Source organism: Desmodus rotundus, chromosome 5 (assembly GCF_022682495.2).
Source record: "Desmodus rotundus isolate HL8 chromosome 5, HLdesRot8A.1, whole genome shotgun sequence".
NCBI lineage: Eukaryota > Metazoa > Chordata > Mammalia > Chiroptera > Phyllostomidae > Desmodus > Desmodus rotundus.
This window is the reverse complement of record NC_071391.1, coordinates 32743580-32771000: the sequence shown is the minus strand read 5'-3', so window position 1 is coordinate 32771000 and position 27421 is coordinate 32743580. Positions and strand designations below refer to the sequence as shown.

At 43.9% G+C, this 27421-nt stretch overlaps 2 protein-coding genes across 3 annotated transcripts in view; one reads left to right on the top strand and one right to left on the bottom strand.

The window, feature by feature from the left end:
- Positions 1-523: 523 nt before the first annotated feature.
- On the top strand, positions 524-4553 carry LOC128779137 (serum amyloid A-2 protein-like). Its single transcript, XM_053925705.1, has 4 exons — positions 524-588; positions 1438-1529; positions 3763-3901; positions 4278-4553. The coding sequence occupies exons 2-4, from the start codon at positions 1439-1441 to the stop codon at positions 4438-4440; spliced, it is 393 nt and encodes a 130-aa protein (XP_053781680.1). The 5' UTR covers positions 524-588; position 1438; the 3' UTR covers positions 4441-4553.
- Positions 4554-11598: 7045 nt separating this feature from the next.
- The window catches only part of HPS5 (HPS5 biogenesis of lysosomal organelles complex 2 subunit 2), a 37736-nt gene continuing 21913 nt past the window's right edge, over positions 11599-27421 (bottom strand). For both annotated transcript variants that reach the window (XM_045194010.2, XM_053924073.1), the window contains exons 13-23: positions 27293-27395; positions 26266-26415; positions 24818-24895; positions 23945-24522; positions 21364-21484; positions 20999-21154; positions 20156-20275; positions 18758-18871; positions 17077-17183; positions 14459-14729; positions 11599-12343 (exon numbers count right to left, since the gene is read on the bottom strand). In XM_045194010.2, the coding sequence (XP_045049945.2) occupies positions 12283-12343; positions 14459-14729; positions 17077-17183; positions 18758-18871; positions 20156-20275; positions 20999-21154; positions 21364-21484; positions 23945-24522; positions 24818-24895; positions 26266-26415; positions 27293-27395 (1859 nt within the window). In that variant the 3' untranslated portion in view covers positions 11599-12282. The remainder of the gene's footprint in view (positions 12344-14458; positions 14730-17076; positions 17184-18757; positions 18872-20155; positions 20276-20998; positions 21155-21363; positions 21485-23944; positions 24523-24817; positions 24896-26265; positions 26416-27292; positions 27396-27421) is intronic.

Below are 27421 nucleotides of genomic sequence, written 5' to 3'. Positions count from 1 at the left end.
TTGTGACCTTCAGTAGCGACTGACCAGGAACACACTTGACTCTGGAGGACCCGCTCTCCAGTGCAGAGTGCACACAGCTGGGTGCTGGAAGCTTTCCTTCCCAGGGTCATCTGTCCTTCTCCCCTACACCTGGGCCCTGGGCCCCACTTCATCCTGAGCTGCTGCTCATCCTGAGGCCCCTTCTTCTCTCCCACTGACCCTGCGTCCTCACATTCCCCAGTCAAACCTCTTCTCTACACTGATTCCCCTTCACAGCAAGTGGGAGCGCAGCACTGTGCAGGGAGAAACAACCGTTCCCAGCACAAGGGAGACTGAAAATGGGCAGGAAATGCCAACTTGCTGCGTTCCTGCAAGCTGCCAGCTTGCACAATCTGGAAAACTTAGATGTGTGTGGAAAATAACCCTCATGTTCTGGAAGGCCCGTTCTGAGCAGGAGGAATTTCCCAATTCTCAGTGTTTTGCTGCAAACCCCTCTTCCCATTTGCCCCACCACAAAGCATCAGTATATATGGCACCAGGCACAGCTCCCAGGCAGGTGCACAGGCAGCCCAGCTTCACCAGGAGTCTCTGCAGGACCCAACAGCCAAGGTGAGGTGCTGGAACTTTCCACCACATTCCCTCTGTGGACATTCTCCTTCCCCAGCAGCATTCTTGTGCTGCATCCCAGCTCTCCTGACCTTCCCCGAGTCTACTGTTCAGACAATGAGAATTCATGAAATGGGAATACTTTTGGGGTAGAGATTTCATCATGTGCTTCTTCTGTGTGAGGTAGTGATGGTAGAGCAGGTATCCTGCAATATTTATAGGTTAACTCTTCTGATACTACAGAGAGGTAGAGCGGACACGAATTTCCAAATGCCTTTTGGGCAAGTCGTCTACATTTGGGTTTCAGGGCTGATGGGGGATGACTGAAATGGAAATTATTTTACACAAGTGATTTTCAATCTTTTTCATCTTGTGGTACATGTGAACTAACTACTAAAATTTCATGGCACACCCAAAATATTTTTTGTTGGTCTGACAAAGAATTAGTTGTAATTTTGATTCATTCACAGAAGATGGCTATTGTTGTGTTGGTTTTTTCATTTTTTTTAGTTTTAAATTTTAAGGGAAACAGGTCAGTGTATCTGACTAAATAGTCAGATACTGCATATTTAACAAGTTGTTGCAGCTTCCAGTTGAAAACCACTGGCTTATACGTTGCACTCTCCTGTAAAGGAAAGCACTGTGATTCTAATGAGTCAGATGAAAAGGTAGACCTGGAGGCTCTGAAATACAAGCCATCCACCTGTACGGGTGGACAGATGGACATAGATGTTGACATGGAAATATAAAATTGAGTGGAATTTACTTTTGGAATGCTAGGTGAGGTCAGCATCACCAAAACAGAGACACAACTGCTTCATGCTGGTTGTGTCTGCCTAACTCTCTCCTCAGGATGAAGCTTTCCGTCGTCATCATTTTCTGCTCCCTGGTGCTGGGCGTCAGCACCCAAGGATGGGGAATGTTCCTCAGGGAAGCTGGTCATGGTAAGGACCCAGCCTGGGTTTTGAGGAGGCTGCATCAGATCTGCACCCAGGTTCCACCTGAGCAGAGGCCACATTCTCACTAGGAAGAAAGAGAACAGTGTTTTCATGGTAGGTGTTCCCTAGGATTTTCCCTGGGATTTCCTGGGCAGCTGTGTACTCTTTTGTGGGGATCCTGGAGCTGCAGGGCAGCAGAAGTTTGTGCCCCAACTTTCAGCAGGAGTGATGAAGAGATGGGGACTTCAGTGGTGACTCCTTAAATATAAATCACACTCTACTGCCCCCTAATGGCAGTCAGGGACAGTTCATTTCTCCCTCTCAGCTATGAAATGGGTGACTCAAAGGTGTGGGGAGTATTTTACATTCCCCAACCTCTTAGTTAATACAACAAAGATTAATAGAGGTTTTAATACTAGACACCATCCTAAGTGTTTTTCACGTATAATAAGCTCATTTTCCTCCTCTTGTTTTAATTTGTCAGTCCCACAGGGTAGGTACCATTATCTCTCAACAGAGAGACAGAGGAGCAAAGAGAGTAAAAGACCTAACAAAGTCGCCAGGTGGAGCAGTATTTAATCAGGTTCATGAGATCCTGGACCTGGGTATTCACCACGGTACCAGGTGGCCTCCCAGACAAGGCTGCACATGGAAGACCGAGGGTTCTGTGAACACTTGTTCTGTTCCTTATCTGAGCAAATTGCTAATAGTGGGGATGTGGTGCCTTTGACGGGCAAATCTACAGAGCTCCCCTCCCTGTGATGAAAGCCACGATGAATTGCCTGGTGATGTTTCTGCTGGGGCTGCAATCTGGCCGGGAAACCAATAGAGACAGATACCTCAGTAGCCGTAGTAAAGAAATAAAATTTCGTTTATTCACCGAATTATTTTGCATTTTTTCCTGCAATTGACTCTGAGTAATTGTCTTCAGAGTTTCTGTTAATTCCATCTAAATTCTCATAGACCCGTCTAAAAATATCTTTTCATGTCTTAGGTCAGTGTTTCTCAAAGGACCACTTGCACAAGAATCATATGGAGTCTGGGGTGCTTTGTAAAAGGCAGACCACCGGGTCCACTGAGTCACAATTTCTGGGGCTGAGTGTAAAACCTTGCCTTTATTACGCCCCTAGCTGACTGTGTGCACACTGAAGTTTGAGAAACACTGTCTTTGATGCGCTGCCCCCTGGTGGTAAAATATGCCCCACATTTTGGAAATTCTTGTTAAGTCCGGGCTACAGGGATCTATTTAATTCTGTGTGTGTCAGTACAGTAGGAATGTCGTAACTCTATCTAAAACTATCTTTTCTAATGTCAAATGACATAGGAAATGAAGATCAGTGATCTCATAGAGTAATTAGTTGTGTAGACCATGATTCTAACTCTACCTTAGATTTTTCTCTTTGCCTAACAAATTATTACATTTTTTGCCATTTAATTTTACCTTGATCAAATTCATTCTATGACTCCCTGTTCATCTTAGTTGGACCTTTTACTTCCTTTAGCTCTTCCTCTTCCTAAAGTCCAGAGAAGTAAAGTAATACTATATGATCCACCTACAACGTTCTGACATTACATAGTCTTTTCTCAGTGTTTCTGCATAACCACTCTGAGGGAAGCAAGACTCCCCCACTTTATGGGGAGAACATGGAACTTTAGAGCTGGTGGGGCACTTGCCCTTGTTCTGCATCTAGTACCCCATTTCTTTAAAGTCTCTGAGGGAACTGACTCTTATTGCATGCGGATTGAACCCTGACAGTTGCCCAGGTGCCAAATGTGCCCAGACACACAGACGTCCTCAGGATGGGCTGTCTGTTCCTCGCCCAGGGGGTGAATGTCTCCCATTGACTGGCGAGGAGCTCTGTGCTTCTGAGCCTCCCTCAGAATCCCCTGTGTTCTCACCCCCAGCCAGGGGTTCCCTGCATCCTTCCAGGCGGAGGTTCCTTGTACAAACGACCATCCCCTAAAGACCATCTCACCTCTTCTCCACATGCCTCATACACAGCCAAAGACAAAGTAGCAACAGAACTTAGAATGGAGTCAAACAGAGTAAAACTTGTACCACATCAGATTCTCTTAATGTTAACCCAGGATCAAAAGGTAAAAAAACATGTATCTCATTCCAGTTAATCTCCAAGGGCTTAGTCAAAGGCTCAAATCATACAACCAGTAGAAGAAAATGTTTTATTCCTCATTTGCTGAGATGTGATCACCTCCACCTCACATGTCCCTTCCTTCCCAGGGGCTAGAGACATGTGGAAAGCCTACTCTGACATGAGAGAAGCCAACTACAAAGGTGCAGATAAATACTTCCACGCCCGGGGGAACTATGACGCTGCCCAGAGGGGCCCTGGAGGTGCCTGGGCTGCTAAAGTGATCAGGTAACAGGGCTCCTGGGGATGCAGGGTGGCGAGCAGAGCTTGGTGGCCTTGAGGAGTGATGTGGGGTCAAGCCCAGAGAAGTTTCCGGTGAAGAATGTGGTCCCTCCTCCTCTTGACTACCCTGACCCTCTGGGCCCATTGGGAAGCCTGAGGTGCTAAAGGAGCCAGAACAAGGCAGCTAGAATGGGTGACTCCCACCCTCCTGTGTGTGTGCTGTACACCCCACGTTGGGGTCAGCCAGGGCTGCATTGCTGCCTGGGCAGGGTCTCTCCTGGCTTCTCTCAGTCATTGATCCCTTGGAAAGGGGAGAGTGGGGAGGTGGGGCAGTTTCTCATCAGCCCCTGATTCACCTCCTACCTGCCCTCCTCCATTCCAGCGATGCCAGAGAGCAGTCTCAGAGAGTCACAGACCTTTTCAAGTATGGAGACAGTGGCCATGGAGTGGAGGACTCGAGGAAGGACCAGGAAGCCAACGAATGGGGCAGGAGCGGCAAAGACCCCAATCGTTTCAGACCTGCTGGCCTGCCGGACAAGTACTGACTCCTTCTCTGTGCTCCCAGGGCCGGGGCTCTGAGCCCCCTCAGGGCAGGGACACCGAGTGGTTGAGGTCTACATGCATTTGCTAATAGAGGGCACCTAATGGGTGTATAATAAACGCTTATAAGTCTGAATGATAAAAAGTGTGTTTAATTCTTTTGTATAAGGGCTGCCTGTGCAATACCAAGGGGTGATGGATGGACACCCACAAGAGGGCCGAGCATGTGCCTGAGTGTTTGTGTGGAGGGGACACAAAAATCTCGGTGTCATGCGAGGCAGACGCCCTGCAGCACCCCTTCCCGTAACCAGACTAGCTCACCCCAGCACCTTCTAGTTTCTTCCTTGTTAAGTTTCTTGCTTTGGCTAGTGGCACCCAGCAAACTTCTGCCATCTAGTGTGCACACGCTCCCAACAACATCTAAATCTCATTCTTGTGATTTAATCCTTTATTTCTTTTCCCGTAGAAGCCTATCTCCACTTACTAGTTAGTAATTCTGTATGTTAAACCCTCCCTCTGCAAATTACTGGCAGCTTTCCCCCTCCTGACTGGCCCTGGCTGACAAAAGGGGTCTCCTAAGGCCAGGCCACCCACCTGGGCTCTCCCCTCTGAAATCCACAGCCACGCAGACTAGATGTCTATGCCTCCCACCACTCCTCCCCCTGATCATGCTGAGGCCTCTCCAGTTATTCTGCTGCTGTTCCCAGGCCTCTCTGTGCCCCCATCTCCTCACTCCCAGTCAGTGTGTCCTGTCCGCAGCTCCGCATGCAAGCCTCGTCCATCCCTCAGTGGCCCCTTTCCAATCGTGTTTGGGAGCCTAATCCCAGAAGTTCAGGCAAGCGGTACCTCGGGCTCCACCACACCAGCCCCTACCCTGCTGACGCCTATAACGGTGCCTTTCATGCTCCCTGAGGAATGGCTCTCACATTAATTCTTCACATCTTGACTCCCACTGTCCTTGAATTCAGATTCCGATAAAAATTCTGCTCCTCGAAGAAACTTCCCAGTGGCCCATGCCCCACATTCGCGGGCAGTTTCAGGCGCCCCCAGCCCTTCACCCACACCTGTGAAGTCATCCTCACCCTACCCACTCGGAGCTAGTTTTTCACGGCCACACCGTTGACAGGAGAGACCTGGTTCTTCTTGCTGATCAGCAACTCTATTAGCATGCAGTCAGTTTATTAGTGACCCGTTCCCATGGAAGAGAATGGGCCTAGCAAGAGTGGGGGCCAGGGGGGAGAGGAAAAGCAAAGGTTCAGGGCAAAGCAGGGAGGCAAAAGTAAGAGTGGCTGAAGGGAGGCAAGACCCTGAGTGGCCTGAGGCCGGGTTTCCAGAGAGCCAAGAGTGCCCCAAGAGCCCAGAGAGCGAGCCCTGTGTTCTGAGGACTTATATAGTTGGTGGGGTGGGAGTAAAAAGTTACATATTGATTGATGGGTGCATGTGGTGCCAGCTTTCGGGGGGCGGGGGTGGCTACCCAAACTTAGGTATGTGTGGGGGTCTGTTAGCCCGAACCCTTATCTTACTCCAGACCCCATTGGTTCATCTTGTTGTAAAACAGACATGACAGGAGGCAGTTAAAGTTGGGGCAGTTACCCAAAGTTGTTTATGGGCTCCTACTTTGGGCACTGTGGACCCTCTCCCGCATTCCAGGCCTTGGGATGAAAGCACGGTTTCAAGGCTTTCTTTCCAAGACCGTGGAAACACTACACAGAATTTCAAAAACTTCCCTCCTTCCTTGCTAACACAGTGTTTCCTGTGATACTGGAACACCTGGCAATATTATCGGACCAGGCTCAGGACTGCTGAGTTAGTGGGTGAGATGTGTCTCCCTCCTCCTCCCTGACTTGGTTTGCTCTTCGTTCTACCTAAGTGATAAAAGGCGTTTCCTGGCAACCAGGATTCTAGAGCCAGCCAGTAACAGCCCTGCAGTCTCAGAGTTCTTCCTACACTGTCTCCAGCCTCGACACCAGTGAGCTCCCTAAGTGTGGGCCCATTGCCATACCTTATTTGCTGCAGTGAGAGACTGAGGAGTAACACAGGGCAAGATCAAGGCCAACATGAAGACATATTATAGAGCCAGCCGTGAGCAACAGCCTCAGAGCTGGAGCTGGAACCTTCTGAGGAACAGAGTAACAAGTGACTCGGCACTATCCCCAGGAGTCAGATAAAAGCACCTATCCACCGGCTTCCATCTCCATTGTCAGGGGTGAGTCCTTGAATGTTCATCCCCGTACATTTCATTGCCATGCATGTGTGAGTGGCCCGGGAGTCCCCTGGGGCGTGACGTGCGAGGTCGCGGAGCAGACTCAAAGCGAGATGCTACCAGGCTGCACGTGCACAGAAAGCGTCGAAGCCACGGGGAGCGCACCGCTGTAGCAGTGCTGGGGAAAGAGGAGGGCCCGGGAGTTCTGACAGGGCCCACAAACCTTCCCTGGTACACCCCAAGCCCTGTGCCTTTCTACAGTGTGCGGAAAACAAGCCTCCCCAGCGGGTGGACACAGGAAATTCACTCAGGAATGAAAAGACTGATGGAACCTCAGGCTGAGAATGAAAAAGAGAGGAGGAATATACACTGGTTAGCCACGAGGGGAGAGGGGTGGAGACAATGGGGAGGCGTGGAGAAATGTAAATTCCACAGACTTGTGAAGTGAAGCGGCCATGAACCTGGCGACCCCACCCACACAGACCAACCCAGAGGAGCATGACCTGGAGCCCAGTGCTCTGTAAGGCACTGGGAACAAACGCTACGGGGCTTTGATAGGTGTAGGGACATTGTGGCATTCCTACCAGCAAGATTGTATCTGTTACACACCATACAATATTTTGCTTAAAATGACTTTTTGTTTTCTTACAAAAATGAGTAGTTTGCTAGAAGCTGGAGTAAAATTAGGGCAATATGATGGCCCCTATGGTTAGAGGGTCCAAGGACAATGTAAGCCACAAGGTCACCAATAGAGAGAAGTTCCGAGAGCAGTGACCAGCGCCTTTTCGTTAGCTACAGTTTGGCCCCCAACGTCAAAGTTGAACTCTAGTAGCCTGGGTCGCACCGCCTGGGCTGGACTGGAAGTCTGCGTGTCTTCTCCTCGGATTCCAGACTCAACTCTAATGCCCGGATTGTGAAGGCCGTTCCAGCCAGCACCCCTAGCATGGCAGGGGGGACCAGAGAGCCGTCTGACCCAGCCTGGGCCCTGTTCCTGGGCTCACCTCACTGGAAGCCATGTCTCCAAAATGATTCAAGTCTAAACAAACCGAGAACAGTAGAAAGTGTCTGCCTTTAAGTCGGTATAAAAAAAATACATAAGCTTAAAAACCACAAAAATTTATGTCTCACAGAATAATTTGTGATAAGTAATTACCTCACCAGGGTCTGGGCTCTGCACTGACTTTCAGATTCCTTCTGAGTTTCTGCTCCCCCCAAATTCAGACTGACCTTCCTACTCAGAGGGTGATCCGGGCACCAGAAGCTCAGCACTACCTGGGACTCTGTCTGAAATGTAACATCTCAGGCTCCGCCTCAGACCCACCGTGGCAGCCAGGACCAGTTCGAGAACATGTGGGGACCTTTGTTCGGATATTATTAAAAATGCCAAAATGCCGAAAGCAGGGCATTAAGCCAAGCACAGGGCTCAGTCCCGCTGGGGGCTGTGCGTGACACACAGGCCTCCGGTCATGAAACGGGCAGTTTACTAGGAGAAGCTCCACAGCCTGGGAATTGAGGACACCGAGACTATGTCCCTAAAGCCAGGCTTTGCCTGCTAATCTCAGATACAAATGGGCCTAGATCACAAGGGGAATATAGTAACTGAATATGCAGACTGATTCAGAGTCATCCATAAGGAATGGATGAAAGTTCTTTCACACTTCCCCTCTTTTGACTGGACTCTCAGCTTAATGAACATGTGTGATCAAAATTAAGGCGTTAGCGCTACTCTCGGCTACTGCTCTGCAGCTCTGTTGACCCCTGGTGTGGCAGGGTGTCTGCTGAATCTCTGTGACGTGGGCTTGTGGTTTTCTCTTTACAGCAGTGAGGGCTTAGAAGAAGGAAGAGGCAAAGATGACCAGAACAGGGTCAAATTTCATACATCAAGAACGTTATTAACTGCAGTTTTTGTCTTCCCACTTTCTCTGAATCATGTAAAACAATTTACATGGGTCTCATCACTACTGGGTAAAAGCAAGACATTCTAATCTTTCAGACAGCAGCCAACATTTACCACCCACCCAGCATGACACAGGACTGTGCCCTAGAGTTTAGGCTCATTGAATGGTCACCGCGAGGTAGTTCTGACCTCACTCTATGTGCTGATTCCTGAGCTCCATGCTTCACATCCAGTATCTCATTTACTCCTCACAACACCCTTAATGGGTGCTCATATTATCCCCATTTTATAGATGAAGAAACTGAAACTCAGAGAAACAAAATAACTTCCCAGAGTCTGGTTAAGACAGAGCAGACATTCAGACAATCAGCCTCAGAACCCAAGGTCTCCCGACTGCGCCGCCCTGCAGCCCTGTTAAACAACCGTCAAGTGTATAAACGAAAGTAAAAGTAGAGCAACCGTGAATCACAGTCTGTCTTGCTTTTTTAAGGCAGTCAAGATATAAGCTGTATTTGAAAACACTGCCTAGTTTCCAAGTAGACTTCCAATTTAAATATTTGGCTGAAGCGGGGGTTTTTGGGTTTATTTGACTTGGAAAGTGAATTCTGATGACATGATATTTTTAAATGCCAGACATTTCTCTCTGTAGCCTTCTGGTACATGAAGATTGCTATAATATGCCCTAGAAACATCTGCTGGGAAATGACTGCCCAATTGTGCCGGGTCGGGCTGTTCCTTCTTCTGAGGTTCCCTCAGGGCGGTGTTTGGGACAGTCACTGTGTAAGGACCAAAGCTGACGGCAAAGGGCAGGCTGTGGCTCCTTACCTTAGTATAGACTCACATTCCACATAATCCACACAGTCCAAATCCGGCTGATGCTAGAGGGAAGGTGTGATGTTGTGATTTGTAAGAAGTGTTTATCTGGTCTTGGTTCCAGTACCTGAAATCGAGCTCCTAAAACCCTCGACATTTCCTAGGCCATGAGTGAGGAAGAGGTTGCTTTTTTGTGTTAATGAGGTGACTCTGGACTGCACCTAGATTGGGGGCTGGTTGCCAACCACCTGAATAGCGGACTGCAACTTTCAGGCTCACCCCACCCCACGCCCCACCTTCAGAGACGGGAGGAGGGGCTGGAGACTGTTTAGTCTCCGATGGCCAAGTGATTTTATCAATCGTGCCTGTGTAATTAAGCCTTCATAAAACCCTAAAAGGATGGGGTCCCAAAGCTTCTGGTTTGGTGAACGTGTGGAGATTCGGGGAGCACGGAGCTCAGCGAGGGCGTGGGAGGTCCTCCCACTGTCCCTACACGGCGTCCTATGCACCTCTCCCATCTGGCTGTTCCTCAGTTCTACCTTTTCATAATAAACTGCTAGTCTAGTAGGTAAAACGTTCCTACTGAGCTCCGTGAGCCACTCTGGCAAATTAATTAAACCAAGGAGCGAACTGTGGGAATGAACCGCTGTTTTATATCAGTCAGAAGCACAGTTAACAACCGGGACTTGCGACTGGTGTCTAAGTGGAGGGCAGACTTATGGAACTAAGCACTGACAAGAGAAACTCTGAGATATCCACATTAAATGACAGTTGGCCCAAAAGTGGGCGAAAAAGACAGCTGGAGTTATTCAGTTAAGAGCTGTAAGCAGAGACTAACAAAAGACCACTCACATGCCTGAATGTACACTGAAACTTTGAATCAACTTCCGAGGGGACCACCACACACCACCCCACTGCTGTCCACACCCAATCCCGCAGAAGTACACAATTCTTCCCGAAGGACTGTGCACCCATCCCAGAACTGCCCGCATTTCACCTCTTCCTACCCCCATTTTCTAAAGCCAGTGTAAGTCCTTTCAAAACAACTTGCATCTTCCTCCCCCAAACCATTATATAAAAAGCCTACAGATAGCCCTGGCTGGTGTAGCCCAGTGGATTGAATGGTGGCCTGTGGACCAAAGGGTCACCAGTTTGATTCCCGGTCAGGGCACAGGGTGTTGGGGGCGTGTGAGAGGCAACCACACATGGATGTTTCTCTCCCTCTCCTTCCCATCTCTCTAAAAATGAATAAATAAAATCTTTAAAGAAAAAAAAAAGCCTAGAGACAAAGACGAATGTTAATCTCCATCCCGCCCTGGTACTGGTGACTTAGATCGTATGTCCGGGACCTGGTCCTCTTTCTGACTAGCAGATGGCTCAATAAACCCTTGTTTCAGAAAAGCTTTTGGCCGTGAAGGTTTTGGTTTAACATCCCTTCACCAAGTGGATAGTGTGAGAACTGATTTGAATCGCAGGACACCCAAGCTGGTGGAGAATTGCTTAGGATGGAGAAATCACACACTCTCTCTCTCTCACTCTCTCTCTCTCTCTCTCTCACTCACACACACACACACACACACACCCTCCCCCACCACCACCACACACTGTTGACCAGACTCATTAGGTTTCCCAAAATTCTAACAAGCGTTGTGAACCCTCCTTTCTCTGACAATCTCTTTAACCTATCAGGTCATAGAACATACGCAAATGTCACGTGAAAGTATGACAGCAACTTCTGTCTATAGATCTCTGGCTGTGTTATAAACAGAAAAGTCATTCAATGTAGCCGACACTTGGCTTCCTCCACACTAAGTCTACCCCACACCTCCCTGCAAGTTGCTCACAATAAACTCTGTGTCTACATGCTATTCAAATAAAAACTTTAATCAGATTTTACATGCTATGTAAGTGTATGGGAGCCTGAAAAACAGCAATCTAGTACTCAGCTTAAATAATGCAGGCACTGCCCTGACTGGTGAGGCTCAGTTGGTTGGGCATAGTCAGACAAAGCGAAAGGTCGCCAGTTCGATTCCCTGTCACGGCACACACCGGGGTTATGGGTTCAGTGCCCAGTTAGAGGAATGTATAAGAGGCAACAGATCAATGTTTCTCTCTCACATCAATGTTTCTCTCCCTCTCTTTCTCCTTCCCTTCCCCTCTCTCTAAAAATAAATAAATAAAATCTTTAAAAAAGAATAATAATACAAACACCCGCTTCAATCTTTATTAGTACTTAGACTTCTTTTATTGTGTAACTTTTAAAAATAATTTCTCAAAGTGCATGATTGCTTTGAACTCCTCTCTGTTTAGAAAAGATTAGAGATAAAACATTTCTGGTAATGAATTAGTCAGTTGGATATGGATTCAGATTAGAAAATGTCAAACACTGGAAAATATATATATTTAAATTAGCTCAATTTAGGGGGCTATTTCATTTAATTTGAGTCTTCTGTGTTTTACTTATTTGATGTGTTAATTCCATTACACCCGGTCATATTTCAGTAATTTCTCAACTGTCCCAGGCAAGATACATAAAGAATTCAACTCCTGCTAGTGTAACGTCAGTTACATTATCTGTCTCCACGTGGCCAGAATGAGAAACTTCCGCTCCCTCAACCCCCAAGCAAGGAGGAAGCACCACTGCTGGTCAGAGTAAGGGCTGCAGAGCTGTGAACACTCACATTCTGATTCCAGAACACTTCATGGCAGTAAACAAGGACCGATTCCTTTCAAAGGTCAACTTTGGTAGAGAAACACTGAGGCCACAGAGAAGCCATAAATGCGGAGGTTACAGACACTGGGCTAAGTATTCCCAATAAGGTGGCAAGGTTTTCAGGTAGTGCCTTTCCTTCAATAACACATGCATTCAGAAGATTCAGGAGCATGATTCCGTTTTCCTCAAAGTGTCCTGACATCCTGTTCAATCTTCTTCCACTAGGCCTGCTGAGACCAGAGAAACCGATCACATTTTTCAAGCATGCTTTGTATCAAGGCTCTGAAATTCCAAAAAAAAGAAACAAGTAAATTTAGTTCTCATTGTTCATTCTTTACAAAAAAAAAAAAAAAAAAAACCCTTTTAAAACCACAGAAAATTAGAGGATTCCAAAAGCTGACTGACTCTGTAACAGGGAATAAAAACTTTACACTACTCTGACTTCCCATGAAATGGAATTAGAATAAATGGGATGCACTAACACACTGATAACAAGAACTCACATACTGAGTTTCTTTGTAAGCATGCTGCAAGTGCCTGCAGTTCCAGTCCCTGCTTGTACCGGAAAGGACTGTGACCACGACTTTGGGTGATGCAGATTGCCCAACTGCAGGAATTTGGGGGGCGCCGACCAGCTCCAGGATGCTGATGTTAAAGATCCATATCGGGACCAGCAAGGATGCTGCCTGCACTTCCACAGCCTCTTCCCCTGTCTCTCTGGTCCCCTTGTCCTTCTCCCTCCCTATAAAAACCCCGGCCCACACTTAGATGTTAAGATGGGTTTTGAGACAAGAGCCCCTCATATTCCAGGTTGCCAGCACCTGAATATAACCACTTTTACATCAGCACCTGCCTCTCAAGTATTGGCTTTCAAAGCAGCGGGCAGCCAGACCTGTGTTCGTTGGGTTACGACTCTATGCAAAAGACACAATCACCCTGGCCGGGTGGCTCAGTTGGTTGGAGCATCATCCTATACACCAAAAGGTTGTGGTCTCAATCCCCAATCAGGGCACATGCCTGGGTTGCAGGCCAGGTCCCCAGTTGGGGGTGTGCAAGAGGCAACTGATCAGTGTTTCTCTCTCACATCAATGTTTCTCTCCCTCTCTTTCCCCCTTTCTTCCCCTCTTTGTAAAAATAAATAAATAAAATCTTTAAAAAATAAAGTAAAATAAAAAACAACAGAGTGAACAGGCATACTGTCCTACAGAATAAGAGAAAATATTTGCAAATCACATATCTGATAATGGGTGAATATACGAGTATATAAAGAACTCATACAAGACCACCAACAAAAACAGTGTGACTGAAAACAGGCAAAAAGATCTGAACAGGTATTTCTCCAAGATAATATATAAATGGCTAACAAGCATATTAAGAAGATGCTCGACATCACTAACCATTGGAGAAACGCAAATAAGAGCCACAATGAGATACCACCTAACACCCATTAGGATAACTATAATTAAAAAACACCGAACACCAATAACTAGTGACGTGGAGAAATGAGAATCCTCGTGCACTGTTGGGAGGGAAGTAAAATGGTGCAGTCTCTATGGAAACCAGTATAGTAGTTCCTCAAAAAATTAAGAATAAAATTACCGTATGTTCCAGCAATTCCACTTTGGGGTATATATACCCCAAAGAATTGAAAGCAGGGTCTCAAAGAGACATTTGTACAACCACGTTCACCGGAGCATTACTCACGATTGACAAGAGGTGGGGGCACCCCAAGTGTCCGCTCACCAATGAATAGGTAAACAAAATACACATGCAGTGGGGTATTAGCTTAAAAAGGAAGGAAATTTTGACACATGCAATAATATGGATAAACCTTAAGGCCATTATGCTAAGTGAAATAAGCCAGTCACAAAAAGGCAAATACTTTATGATTATGCCTCAATGAGGTACACAGAACAGTCAAAATCACAAAGACATAGTAGAACGCTGGTTGCCAGGGCTGGGTGGAGGGGAAATGAGGAGGTGTTGTTTAATGGGTAGAGAGTTTGGCAAGATGAAAGAGCTCTGGAACCAGGCTGCACAATGACATGGATATTCGTAACACTTCTGAACCAAGCACCTAAAAATGGCTAAGATGGTTAATTCAGTGCTCCCTGTACTTTACCAGAACATGACTGAGACAATTAGGTATCTGGTACCAATAATATTCTCAAAGAACTGAGTACACCTCAGGTGTGGGTATTCATTCACATTAATCCAAACAGTGCCTTGGTCATGATGGCGAAAAAACATTTATTTAGCCACTTCCCTTCATCAACACGTGAGCCTCAGTCCCCTCATCTGTGAGGGGCTGGGACTAGATGATCTCTCTAGTCCAGAAAATCGTGGGGTTCTACATTTCCCAAGCACCTATGGAGAGGGTGTGACAACAGTTACTACCTCTGCCTCTTCTCGGCAATCCTTAGGATATCGCAGGTTCTGGTAAACCTCTCTGACAACTCAAGGGTCAAACCACATTCCTGTAGCAGTGACCAGGCCCGATCTGGACCCATGGCCTTAGCTAACAGCAGTGCCACATTCTCCACGTTGATAGGAGAAGGCCCATCACCGAAGTTCCCATTTGCTGACTTCTGGGGCACTGGCTTTGTGTTCTTGTTCTGTACAAGGTGAAGGAGAAGCTTCCATTCCTCTGCGGTCTCCGGGATCCAACCTGCACAGAGAAACACAGAAATGTTGGCTCTGACTGCTCTTGGCACTCTGCCTGCATACAGGAGACAGTCTAAACAGTTTGTGAAAACATTTCCCAGCAAAACATACTAATATCAGAGAATATAATCTCATCACCTAACACAAAGTTGGTTTTCCATACATCTGTTGAATAAATAGTCCGTGATAAGGAAACGCCATAAAATTAACTTCCATATTTCACTGACTCAGTAATATTTACCCAGGGCATATTCATTCTATGCTGGGCACTGGATATGCAATAAGGAGCTCCTGTGAAACTTACAGTAAAGGAGATAGAATTTAGACAAACGTAGAAATGTACTGAACTTCTATAGTTACAAGTGCTATAAAAGATCAAATCAAAGAACCGTCAGAGAGCACGGCAGGTGTTTCTGGAGAATCTGAGAAGGGTTCTGTGAGGAAGTGACACAGAAGCAGAGAGCCGAAAGAGGAGGCAAGCTCAGACAGAGGGCACGTGCACATGCCCCGCATAGGCGCAGACTTAGAGTGGGAGCGTCAAGAATGGAGCGTGAAACAGCCTGCATTTCTGACAAAGGAAACATGGAGGATGTACTGACACAGGAATAAACCTGAATTCCAGAAACACCAAAAAAGGCCTTTAGTGCACAAAGGCCATAGTGAGTAGTGAGAACGAGATGACAAGGCCAGGCCTCAAGAGTCTAAAGAATGTGGATTTGACTCTGAGTTCAATGTAAGGGGTTTCAAAGAGGGTGCCTCATGATCTAATTCTTTTTTTTTTAGATTTTATTTATTTATTTTTAGAGACAGGAGAAAGAAAGAAGAAAGAGAGGGAGAGGAACATCAATGTGTGGGTGCCCCTCAAGCACCCCCTACTGGGGACCTAGTCCACAACCCAGGCATGTGCCCTGACTGGGAATCAAACCAGCAACCCTTTGGTTTGTAGGCTCGTGCTCAATCCACTGAGCTACACCAGCCAGGGCCGCAGGCTCTAATTCTTGTTTAAAAGAACCACTTTGGCAGATGTAAGTAAAATGGATTAAAGAATGGGCAAGAATGGAAGCCAGATGACCAATTATGAGGTTAAGGCAGCAGTCTAAACAAGTAGCTAGGACCAGAGTGATGGTGGAGTAAAACAAAGTAGAAAGAGAGAAGATATGTATTTGGCAGTAAAATCAACAGAACTTGGAGTGATTAATATGAGTTAGGAGGGAAAAGTATCAAGAAAAGACTCCATTTAATACACTAAGGGCAAAAACAGCTATTATTATTTTACATTAACAAAATATCAAGAGTACTTTTATCTGAGCAGGGAGGATATTTTCTTTATACTTCCTGAATTTTGTATTTTTTCCTATAATAAACATCATGTCACTTAAAAAATATAAATCATTTATAGTTTAGTTTTTCTCTGGTTGTTGTTCAGAAGTGTACGCACGTCTCTAGTTCTAGACCTACAGAAACCACCTGGCCCTCCTTTTCACTGCTGAAGCGAAGATGATCTCAGTAGTTTCTGCTATAGCTGTGTCATCTGAAGCTAACCCTTGCTAGTCAACCGGCTTCTTTGCTCTGTTCTTAGGTTCCCCGTCCCACACCAGCAGGGCTGGAAAAGACTGAAGGTCACGCTGCTGGATGAAGGGGCCTAACGTCTTGCTGCTGGCATCTTTGCCCCGAGACGAATAAAGCAGACCAAAGCCATCTCTCTGCGTGCAGGATGGACTCTCAGACTTCAGGTGTCAGTGTGTCCCAGCCTGGCCTTCAGATGGCCATTTTATCTCTGTTGGATTGATAAAAACTAAATGGTTTTAAAAAGCATCTAAATAGCGGTAAAAGCTCAGGGAAATCGGACTGCTACTCCACTTTAAGTTCATCTGAATGATCTCTAACTTTTGGCTATGTAAAAAATCAACATGATACAGAGAAAAGCTGAGCACAAGCTTTACAGACAGTCAGTCAGGGGTCTCAACTCCAGCTCCACCAGTTGTATGATTTGGGGGAACATAATTGTCCTTTCTTGGGGCCTTAGTTATAACTTCTGTAGAATAAAAATAATAGTAACTACCAAGGGTTTGTTACCTCATTTAAACAGCAATCAGAAAAGCACCTAGTACAGTGCCTAACACACAACAGGCACTCGGTAAATAGAAAACTTGCCTGTAGTTTATGCCTGATTATGATTTTGTAATTACCAAGTGGTACAGATAAAAAAAACAAAAAGAAAGAAAACTATAAATTTGACGGCTATCTAGAATTATATACATAGTCATTGACATGTTCACCAGATTTCTTTACTGAAAGGTCTGAAGTGACTTCTAAAACACTACAACCGAGAGTAACTGGTATTTACATACCATTGTCCCCTTCCATCAGGCTCATGTCATTCAAACACACAATGTTGGCAAAGGCTTCTCTTCTTCTCTCCAGCTCCAAACAGAGAGTAAGGTATCCAGGCCAGAAACTTCAAAGAGACCAAAGTTGAAGAAAGGAATAAAAGGCAGTGAATTTATCTGGAGCTGTGCTATCTATTACAGCAGACACTAGATACATGTGGTTATTTCAGTTTAAATTAAAGTCAATAAAATTTAAAAGCCAGTTCTTCAGCTGACCAATCCACATTTCAAGTATCCGGTGGCCACATGGGGCTAATAGCTACCGTGTTGGACAGTGCAGTAGAATATTTCCATTATCACAGAAAGTTCTGTTAGGCAGCCCTGACCTGGAGTGTCAAAGGAAAAAGAATAAAGGCTAGTAATAAATAGCCCTGACATTCAAGGCAAAGCACCAATTATGATATATATAAGCTTATATACTTTATAAACATTAAGATTCAATATATTTCTTTCCCAAATATGAAACTTCTCCTTGACTCTTCTTCCTCCTTCATTTGCTATATCCAGTTTTATAAGTCCCACTGCCCCTTCCTTCAAAATGTCCCTTGGATGAGGTCCCTTTGCTGCCCTACTAATCACCAATTCAGTCAAGAATAAATTATCGCAACAGCTTCCTACCTGGCCTTCCCGTCTCCCACCTTTCTCCTGTATGACACCAAAACTGATCTCCACGAAGCTCCGTATTGTCGTGTCATTTTCCTACCAAGAAGTCTAAAGGGTCTCTACTGATGACTAACTTCTTCTGACTAGCTTTCAAGGTCCTCCGTATCGCATCACCCCACCACCTGGCTATTCTCATCCCTCATTATCAGTGAATAAACACATACCAAGTCCCTGCCACTATGAAGGCAAAGGAAGAAACAGGTCCCTATCTCCAAAAGATTGTAATCCAGGCAGAGCCATAAAACAGCAGTGCTAGGCAATACATAACTGACTACTATGCAGTACAGCAGTGTCAGCCCTGGCTGGTGCGGCTCAGTGAATTGAGCACCAGCCTGCAAACCAAAATATCGCTGGTTTGATTCCGAGTCAGGGCACATGCCTGGGTTGTGGGCCAGGTGCCCAGCAGGGGGCACGTGAGAGGCACCCACACATTGATGTTTCTCTCCCTCTCTTTCTCCCTCCCTTCCCTCTCTAAAAATAAATAAGATCTTTAAAAACATTCTAAAAAGACAATTAAAAAAAAAAGCAATGTCAGTTTTCATGCCCTTATTCTTATTTCTGTCACCTTACCTGCCCTCCTCCTAACTCATTTTAAATACAAATCTCATCCAGCCTTCAGGGTTTACCTCCAAAAAGCCTTACCTCCTCCCTGAGTCCTTCACCAGCAATTCTATTGAGCATCCCTCCTTATTCAGACAACCCTTAGCTATTACGACTCAAATAAGAGTCTAGTGCTTAATAAAATACCACCTGCATTCCTGGGATTAGCAACTAAGCAGAAGGGGAGAGAAATTAGCAAGGGCCAGTCTCTTCCACACAAAGAAAAAATATACACAAATTTAAAAGGAAAAATTTGTTTACTTTACTATCACTTAACACAAAAAGATACTTTCCCATAACAAAGAGAATTTGCAAATGATAAAGTATATTTATTAACTGAAATGATTCTAAACTTCAGCTTCTCAGAAAACTCTCTTACCCATGAGACCTGCAGATGTCAGTCATTTTCTCTTTGGTTGTAAAATCTGCAGGCAGTTTGATTAGATGAAGGATCAGCTGACTATAACCCCAGGAAAACAAGTGTGAATGAGGCCTGTGAAATGAAAATCTCCATAAATGAGACAGCAAATGAATTCTACAAAATGCTTATTAGTCATCTAATAGCTAAGAACAGAGCTTAACTATATTTGTTCCATTATTATATTTTTCAAACATTTCCACTTGGCTTTCGAAAAATTAAAAACTGTTTTTCCTATAACAAATACCTGTTTATTATTATTATTTCTTTAATCCTCACCCAAGGATATACTTACTGATTTTATTTTATTGTTATTTTTTTTATCCTAACCCAAGAACATGTTTTTTGAGTTTAGAGAGAGGAGAAGGGAAAAAGAGAAGAGAAACATCGATACGAACGAGAAACAAATTGCCTGCCTCTCACACATGCCCCGACTGGGGACTGAACCTGAAACCTCGGCATGTGCTCTGACCAGGAATTGAACCTGTGGCCTTTCAGTTTCTGGGACAACAATCCATCAAACTGAGCCACACTGGCCAGGACTACTTATTGATTTTAGAGAGAGAGGAAGTGGGGGAAGAGAGGGAGAAACATCACAACATTGATCAGTTGCCTCCTGTGTGCGCCTGACTGGGTGCGCCTGAACCCGCAACCTGGGTATGTACCCTGAGCGGGAATCAAACCCACCAACCTTTTGGTGTATGGGACGATGCTCTAACTAATTGAGCCACCCAGCCAGGGCAATATCTGTTTATTTTGTTAAATGAGGCATTTTAGGTAATCAAAAACAGAAGAAAGTAGCCTCTAATTCCATCATTCACAGAGAGCCATTGTATACCCTTCCAGACCACTATCTAAGCATGTAAGACAGGCATTTGGGGGCTTTTAAAGCTTCTCCTGAAGGAAAACACAAGAATCATTTCTGATACCTTTAAGGATCAATGTGTATTTTTTATGATTTGTATTTTTTTTTTAAATCCTAAATCAGGTTATTTGTAGGAGGAAAATGCACATACATACACGTACAATTTTTTTTCCTTCTAACATTTAGTTATCAAGGGCTCTTAAAAGTGGGTCCATGCAAGAGCTTAAAAGGGGGTCAGTTTAATATTCTGAAATCATATGCAAAATGTTGTAAGGATGTGCACTTTCCTAACAGAAATCATCAGGTTTCAAATTACAGTATCTATAACTCAAAAATTGTCCAGAACCACCAAGAAGTACACTTAATCTCATTACTACCATGACTTGGCTCAGTCGCTTCCAGACCTGCTCCTGAAACAAGCCCAGAGTGCTGTGTGTGAATAAACCAGTCCCATTCCAAAGGAACAGCAGAACTCAGAAAGAGGACTTCTGTACCTGGGGTTTCCTTCGTCATCCATAGTGCTTGTGCTTGGGGGAGCATCATGGGAAACTGCCAGAAGCAGCCAATCCAATCTCATAGACTCTCGTTGTAGTAGGGACTCCAGGAAGGATGGCCTAAGAGAAAGTAGAGAGAAGAATCACCAATCCTCATGCTAAGAAAGGAAACAAAATGTGGGGATGTGGAAACGTTACTAAGAGATCAATACAGTAAATGAAATAACTTGAAAATCTTTCTGCTACAAAATGCCTAGAAAAGCTGATGAAAATCTAATAGCCTTTTAAAAGAACAGTTGATCCCCACGATGATACAGAAAATAGCAAAGGGCCAAAAATAAAAAGAGAAATAAAAGTCAGTATGGCAAATGTGAATCAATCAGGGGTGGGGAGAATAGCCAGTCTCAGTAACCAGGTGTCACGTGGAGATGAGGAGGCCTCAGTCTAAAAATAGGCAAAGAGCTAGAACTGAGATCCATCCTAAAAAGCTAGGCTATCATCAACAAAAATGGTAGCAATAAATCCACTCACTGGCAGAGACAACAAGGAGGCTTATCTGTCTTAGCCTGGACCCTGAGGCAGGGGTTTAATTCTATACTGATGATCCAAAAATCCCTGAGAGGAAGAAAGGGCAGAAGGGAAGAGAAGTGTGGCATGTGCGCATTTATGGTGTGTACTGTGAACCCTCAAGGAATGTACGCAGCTGCCAAAACCCTCCTCTTCCAGAGGAGATAGATGCCTCAATTCTGTGGCAGTCAATAGTAAAAATGGTACAACTGCTTATACAAGAGAAATAGTGCCGTATGAGGACAGAGGAGAATCTGCAAATCTTCGCCTTCTCACCGCTGATCTTCAGGCCTTGATTTCACCAGACTGTCTAAATAGGCCAAAAACTGAGCAGGATGCTGATGACAAAGTTGCATAACATCCGAAGGTGAAATAGATGGGTAAAACTTGATTAAGGATCGAAGGGCAGATTCCCCGAACTTTTCATACAATCTGCATTTAAAAACAAAACATATTAGTCTCCAACTTCAATGAGATGATATCAGTTCGTTACATTATCTAAGTACTTATTAGAAATAAAAATAAATATACTAACAGGCAGCTGACCAACATGCAACTGAGTAAAACTTTAGAAACTAAGACAAAAAAACCTAAAACCATGCTTTATTTAGTTCATATAAACAACATACACGACAACTTACCGGGTAGCGTAAGCAATCAACAAAGGACTGTCAAAAGGGACTGAGTCATCCACTAACTTTAATCTGGTTGGTAGGTCTCCTTCTTTCATCTCCATGTATGTAGGACTGGAACTTGCCATTTCTGAAAGATAACACATACGTTTTTCCCTTCATCTCAGAGCAGTAAATAATATTCAATTCATGAACACATTCGTTCAACAACCATTACTCATGTACCTGCCGTGTGCAAGGCCCGATGCTTGTTAAGCATTGTAGGTGAAGAAAAAAAGAACAAGGTACAACCTCTACTTTTAAAAACCTAAAAATCAAATTGGGAGGCAGAGCATACCGAAAGTTTTAAACAAGACAATGTTAACAAATAACAAATTTATAAGTATCATTACCCTTGAAAAAAGCGTATGTATATATATTTTGTTCCAAAAGATGGAGTAGGAGCACTGATTTTTTTCTAGAACCAGTAATATAAAATGTATCTCAACTTGTGATTATTCACTTTTGGTAATGAATGAAAAGTGTGCTTAAAGTCTAAATCAGTTTTTAGACACGTGGCATCTTTTATTTAAGCAGAATGTTGAATTAGGGAAATCTGCCTCTTTAAAAACCTGGGCCTACACAGTGGAAAGAGCATGCATGGTCTCTGGGGTATGAGAGCTCGTTTCCATATGAGGATGACAAACAGTGTGAACTTCAATCAAGTGTGAAGGAGAAACCTTGCAGGCAAGAAGGGGCTGGAAATAAGTATTCAAAGTCATGAAAGGCAAGGACCTACGTCCAAGATTACTGTATCCAGCAAGGCTATCATTTAGAACGGAAGGGCAGATAAAGTGCTTCCCAGATAAGGTCAAGTTAAAGGTGTTCATCATCGAAGCCCTTATTATATGAAATGTTAAAGGGACTTATCTAAGAAAAAGAGGATGATCAAAAATATAAACAGTAAAATGACAACAAACTCACAACTATCAACTGAACCTAAAAAAACAAAGACAAAAATAAACTAAGCAAACAACTAGAACAGGAAGAGATTCACAGAAATAGAGATCACATGGAGGTTTACCATTGGGTAACCTTCTCTTAGGTAACCTTCTCTTAATACTCCTCTATTTAATCCCAACTTCTCCAACAGTGGGGATGGGGAGAATGGGGGAAAAGGTACAGGGAATAAAAAGCATAATTGATAGGTACAAAATACACAGGGGGAGGTTAAGAATAGCACAGGAAATGGAGAAGCCAAAGAACTTATATGTATGACCCATGGACATGAACTAAGGGGGGAAATGCTGGTGGGAGAGGGGATGCAGGGCAGAGAGGAATAAACGAGAGAAAAAAATGGGACAATTGTAATAGCAGTATCAATAAAATATACATATATATATTTTTAAAGATTTTATTTATTCATTTTCAGAGAGAGGGTGAGAGAAAGAGAGGGAGAGAAATATCAATGTGTGGTTACCTCTCACACACCCTGTACTAGGGACCTGGCCCACAACCCAGGCATGTGCCCTGACTGGGAATCGAACCGGTGCTCAATCCATTGAGCTATACCAGCCAGGGCAAAATATATTTTTTTTTAAAAAAAGAATTCTTACCAACGGAATACGAACAGAAGAGGTATGAGCCACTACCAAGGCAGGCCTATACGAGACATATATACCCCTTCCATATGCTTTCCCCAGGAATAACAACCCAATTGCAATCATAAACCCAAAGAAGGATGGGACTCAAAAAAGTGGAGGGAACTCGGAACTCTGGATTCCCACATGGAAGAGAGCTGCCCATTGACCTGAAACATCTGTCTTAAGACTAGTATATGAGCAAAAAGCAAACTTCTACATAGAATATCTGACTTAATATTTCATGCAATATTGCAGCAGTTTAGCCTACTTCACTATTGTAATTTCTCTGTGCCTGTTTCCTCACTTGTTAAAAGGAATAACACCATCTACTCTGAAGACTATTGTAGGAATAAAATGAAACGATCCTGTAATGTGTTTGGCATAATATGTGGCAGACAATAAGTACTCAATAAATGGTAGATATTATTTCAATATTAGTGAGTTACAAGGGATTTTCTCATTTTTATATATCTGCAGTTACAAAAACCTTACTTTAATCCCAACTTCTCCAACACTGCTATGTCATTTTCTGAGTATAATTGAGAGAAAGAAAACTAATTTCTTATAATACAGCTATAAATCACACCAATATTTGAAGACCTATTAAAAAGTTGAGTGGAGCCCTGGCTGGTGTGGCTCAGTAGATTGAGGGCCGGCCTGAGAACCAAAGAGTAATTAGTTCGATTCCCGGTCAGGGCACGTGACATGCCTGGGTTGCAGGCCAAGTCCCCAGTAGGGGACACACAAGAAACAGCCACACACTGATGTTTCTCTCCCTCTCTTTCTCCTTCCTTTTCCCCCTGTCTAAAAATAAATAAATAAAATCTTTTTAAAAAATTGAGTGGAAAAAAGAATAGAGGTTGACCAGAACAGAGGTGATTTTCTACTTAATTCTCATCTTTTAAACCCAAAAATGCCAAGGTGCTCTATACCAATTTCTCTCTTTGTTAAGGCAATCCAATTATTACCTTTCAATCCTTCAATAAAAGTATCCCAAACACAAGGAGTGTCAGTGTAACTAAGCTTGATACTCTCCTTTGCCCTCTTCAAGTCCAGGAGAAAAAAGTACTTCTTTAGGAACTGACAAGCCAGAATTTCAGGAGAGCACTGTTGCAAAGTGTTGTCCATGTGTCCGTTTGTGCTTTTGGTCTCCGAATTCAGTACATTCAATTCCAAACACAATGTTGTCAATTCAGCCAGGTCCTTCTGGAGACCATCTGCTATGCTGCATGGAGAACACACTTGAAAAAGGTCATCCAAGGGCTCCCTCAGACTATTTACAGATTCACACGCCATCTGAGCGATGGTTTCTTCATTGCCCAAAGAGTCCCTTTTGTCTTTTTCATTATCTTCATCTAACATTCCATTTTTTGACTCATCAAACAATACCACATCCTCACTCAATGTCTTGGATGAGTTGCCAGTGTCTGAAATGCCTGAAGAGTCTTGCATGGCAAATGTTTTTTCTAGCTGGGAAAGCCACTCCTGTAAAACCATTCTCAGAGACTTGGGCTCAAATAAAACCAGTGGGTCCTGTAGCTTGGTCCTGCACAAGACAGACAAGGATAAAATCTGTTTCATGTATCTTTTTTAAACAAATTATTTCGTGCTAAATAAACCTAACAAATACAACATGCTTATCTAGAATAAATGTTACTTTTCTATTCCTTAACAATTATTTTGGCAACAAGACAATACAAAAAACATTAACTGTGTACTAATTCTTGAATTTCAATTCCAGATGAGATCACATCTGCCCCACATTATCTCAGGACTACTAGCAATGATCTCAAAAAGTCATTTCCATTCACTATAAAACTTCCTCATTCAGAAATACTCACATTGCTTCTGCTGTTGCTATTTTGAGCTCTTGGAATTTATCTTCTTCTGCAGGTTGACTAGTTACTTCTTTTTTTTCCCTAGAGAAGTGTGAAGAGAGTTAGAGGATTAGAGCTTCCTTAGACCAACATTTCTAAGTGCTTAGTAACTGGCAGGTATTATACTTAATGTTATATGACATAAATGGCTAAGTAAACAAAAATGGTCAATGGTCTCAAATGAGTAAGCTCAACTCAGAAAGAATGGCAGGCAAGTAACTAACTATAACATACAAGAGAATAAAGAGAATGCTAAAGAACAGCACAAGCACTGTGCTATGAAAGCACAAAAAAGGGCGTAACTGACTGACTAGGCAGTCAATGGAAGCTTTCCCGAGGAGGCGGTATTTGTGTTAGGAAAAATGGGGGAGAAATACGGCAAGTACAAGAAACAACACATAGAAAGCTAGTGAGGTGTACACACCAGCTCCCCGACAGGACTGGAATTTAGAGTGGTTAGAGGGATGTGGTTAAAAATGAGGCTGGAACCCCGGCTGGCATGGCTCAGTAGACTGGGTGCCCGCTTGCCAACCGAAAGGTCACCAGTTCGACTTCCAGTCAGGGCACATGCCTGGGTTGCAGGCTAAGTCCCTAGTTGGGGGTGAGTGAGAGGCAACCAACTGATGCATCTCTTGCACATCGATGTTTCTGTCCCTCCCTTCCCCTCTCTCTAAAGATAAATAAAATCTTTTTAAAAAATGAGGCTGGAAAAGTGAGCTAAAGTCAGATTAAGGGCTGCTTTAAATGCCGTAACAATATCTGTTATGTTTTTCCTATAAATATATGGATTCACTAAGTTATTCTGAGGATTGCACACCTTCTATTTCATCTGACCGTGCAGATACACTGGGCCTATGGGGCTCTCTCTCAGTCCTGAATGAGTGCTGGAGCTCGCTTGCCTATAACGCTCAGATCCCCTGAACTATAAGATAAGGCAGAGACCAGATGGAGAAGACATTTCACACTACCCCGAACACAAGTATATCATAAGAAGGCACGAGGCAAGACATCAACACCAGTACCCTCGTGTTACTGGCCAGAAAACATCAATGACTCGCCCAAAGTCACATATTAGTCAGAACAGAGCCAGGACAAGGCCTAGATCCTTGGTCATCTTACTCTTAACTTACTACTCCTCTAACATCCCAAAAGTATGAAGAGATTTGGTGGGGAGCAGGTTGTGCAGGAGACAGACGGAAGAGGCACGAAATGAAAACTCTGTTGTAACAGATCTGCTCTGTGTGGATGTAATTTTCCAACACTTAATTTGTGGTATCCCCAATCTTTATGAGCTACATAAACAACCAACAGGGAACAGAATCATACAGGTGTCTTCTCCAACAGCCTATGGCTGTCTTCAAACTGATAGATGAGGCCTCTGGAATTTACACAGTTTCATACACAAGGCTTACTCAGTGTCTTCCTCCTTTGGGCAGCTGACGGAGCTCACATCTTCTTCACAAGACTGCTCATCACCCCTGGGATCCTGTCTCACTTTCAGTTCAGGGCTTGTGTGAAGGGTGCCAATCTTCTCAGTAGTTTTACGCATGAAGCTAGAAACACTGCAAGTCAAATACCAAAAAACTAATTTGAAAAAAATCTCCTTACTGACAAAAATGGAAAATTCAGTACCTAGTTCTCCATGTTCCTATTAGTCCCAGGAAGGCCACTTGAATTTAATAGAAAGAAAGACTCTGCTTACAGCACCTTCCCTAACCAAATACATAGTTCACATACGGTCCACAGAAAATTTACAAAATTACAAGGATTCACTGCATTTACTAACCTGCCTTGATTAGGTGCTAAAGAAAAAGTCTTTAACTCTAGCTGTGTCTGCAATGTTTATGTCAAATAGGCAAAGCAGGCCACGTGACCACCTGCCCCCAGCCTGGCCAGAGAATTTCTTCATGAAACTCAGCTGCCAACTAGTCACAATGTGTCCTTCTTAATAAGCAAAATTTGTATCCAGTAAGATAGATAAGCAGTTAAGCAGCTGTACAAGGTCTTCTCTCTCAGAGGCAAATGCCAATCCTGGTCCCATGACCAGGAAAGAAAAACTGACCAGTCTTAGAAACACTTCTGAAGTCTCCAATTCTGAGCTTAAACTGAGAAAGAATCAAGAAATGACCAATGATATATGGAAACTGCTCCTATGAGGAATGAGGAAAAAATCAGATTTTTAAACTTTTGCTGTCTGTGGGTTAAAAAACGCATCTAGAACAACTCAAATATCCATCTATTCAAACAAAAAGGGAAGCTAAATTCCCCACGATGGAAATAAGAAGTTAGCAGCTCCATACAACAGGTGATATAAGAAATAACCTAGAGACTTTCTTTTTTCTCATTTAAAATGTCTTTCCATTCTCAGCACGAAAGTACCTAAGGTGACAAGTGAAGTAAAACCAGAGTGGGATTAAATGACAAGACTATTTAGTTTACCTTTCCTTGACGGCCTGCAGAGACACAAGAGGAGATGGAGAGCGAAATGATAATGGAATGCCGAAGGGGAGAAAAGTTTCATTCTTATCTGTCTCAAACGTCACTGGAACATGAGAAACATTGTCTTAC

Coding starts and splice junctions, on each gene's coding strand:
- LOC128779137 (XM_053925705.1), top strand. CDS start 1,439: ATGAAGCTTTCCGTCGTCATCATTTTCTGCTCCCTGGTGCTGGGCGTC. Junction 1,530..3,762: donor CCTCAGGGAAGCTGGTCATG/GTAAGGACCCAG, acceptor CTTCCTTCCCAG/GGGCTAGAGACATGTGGAAA. Junction 3,902..4,277: donor TGGGCTGCTAAAGTGATCAG/GTAACAGGGCTC, acceptor CCTCCATTCCAG/CGATGCCAGAGAGCAGTCTC.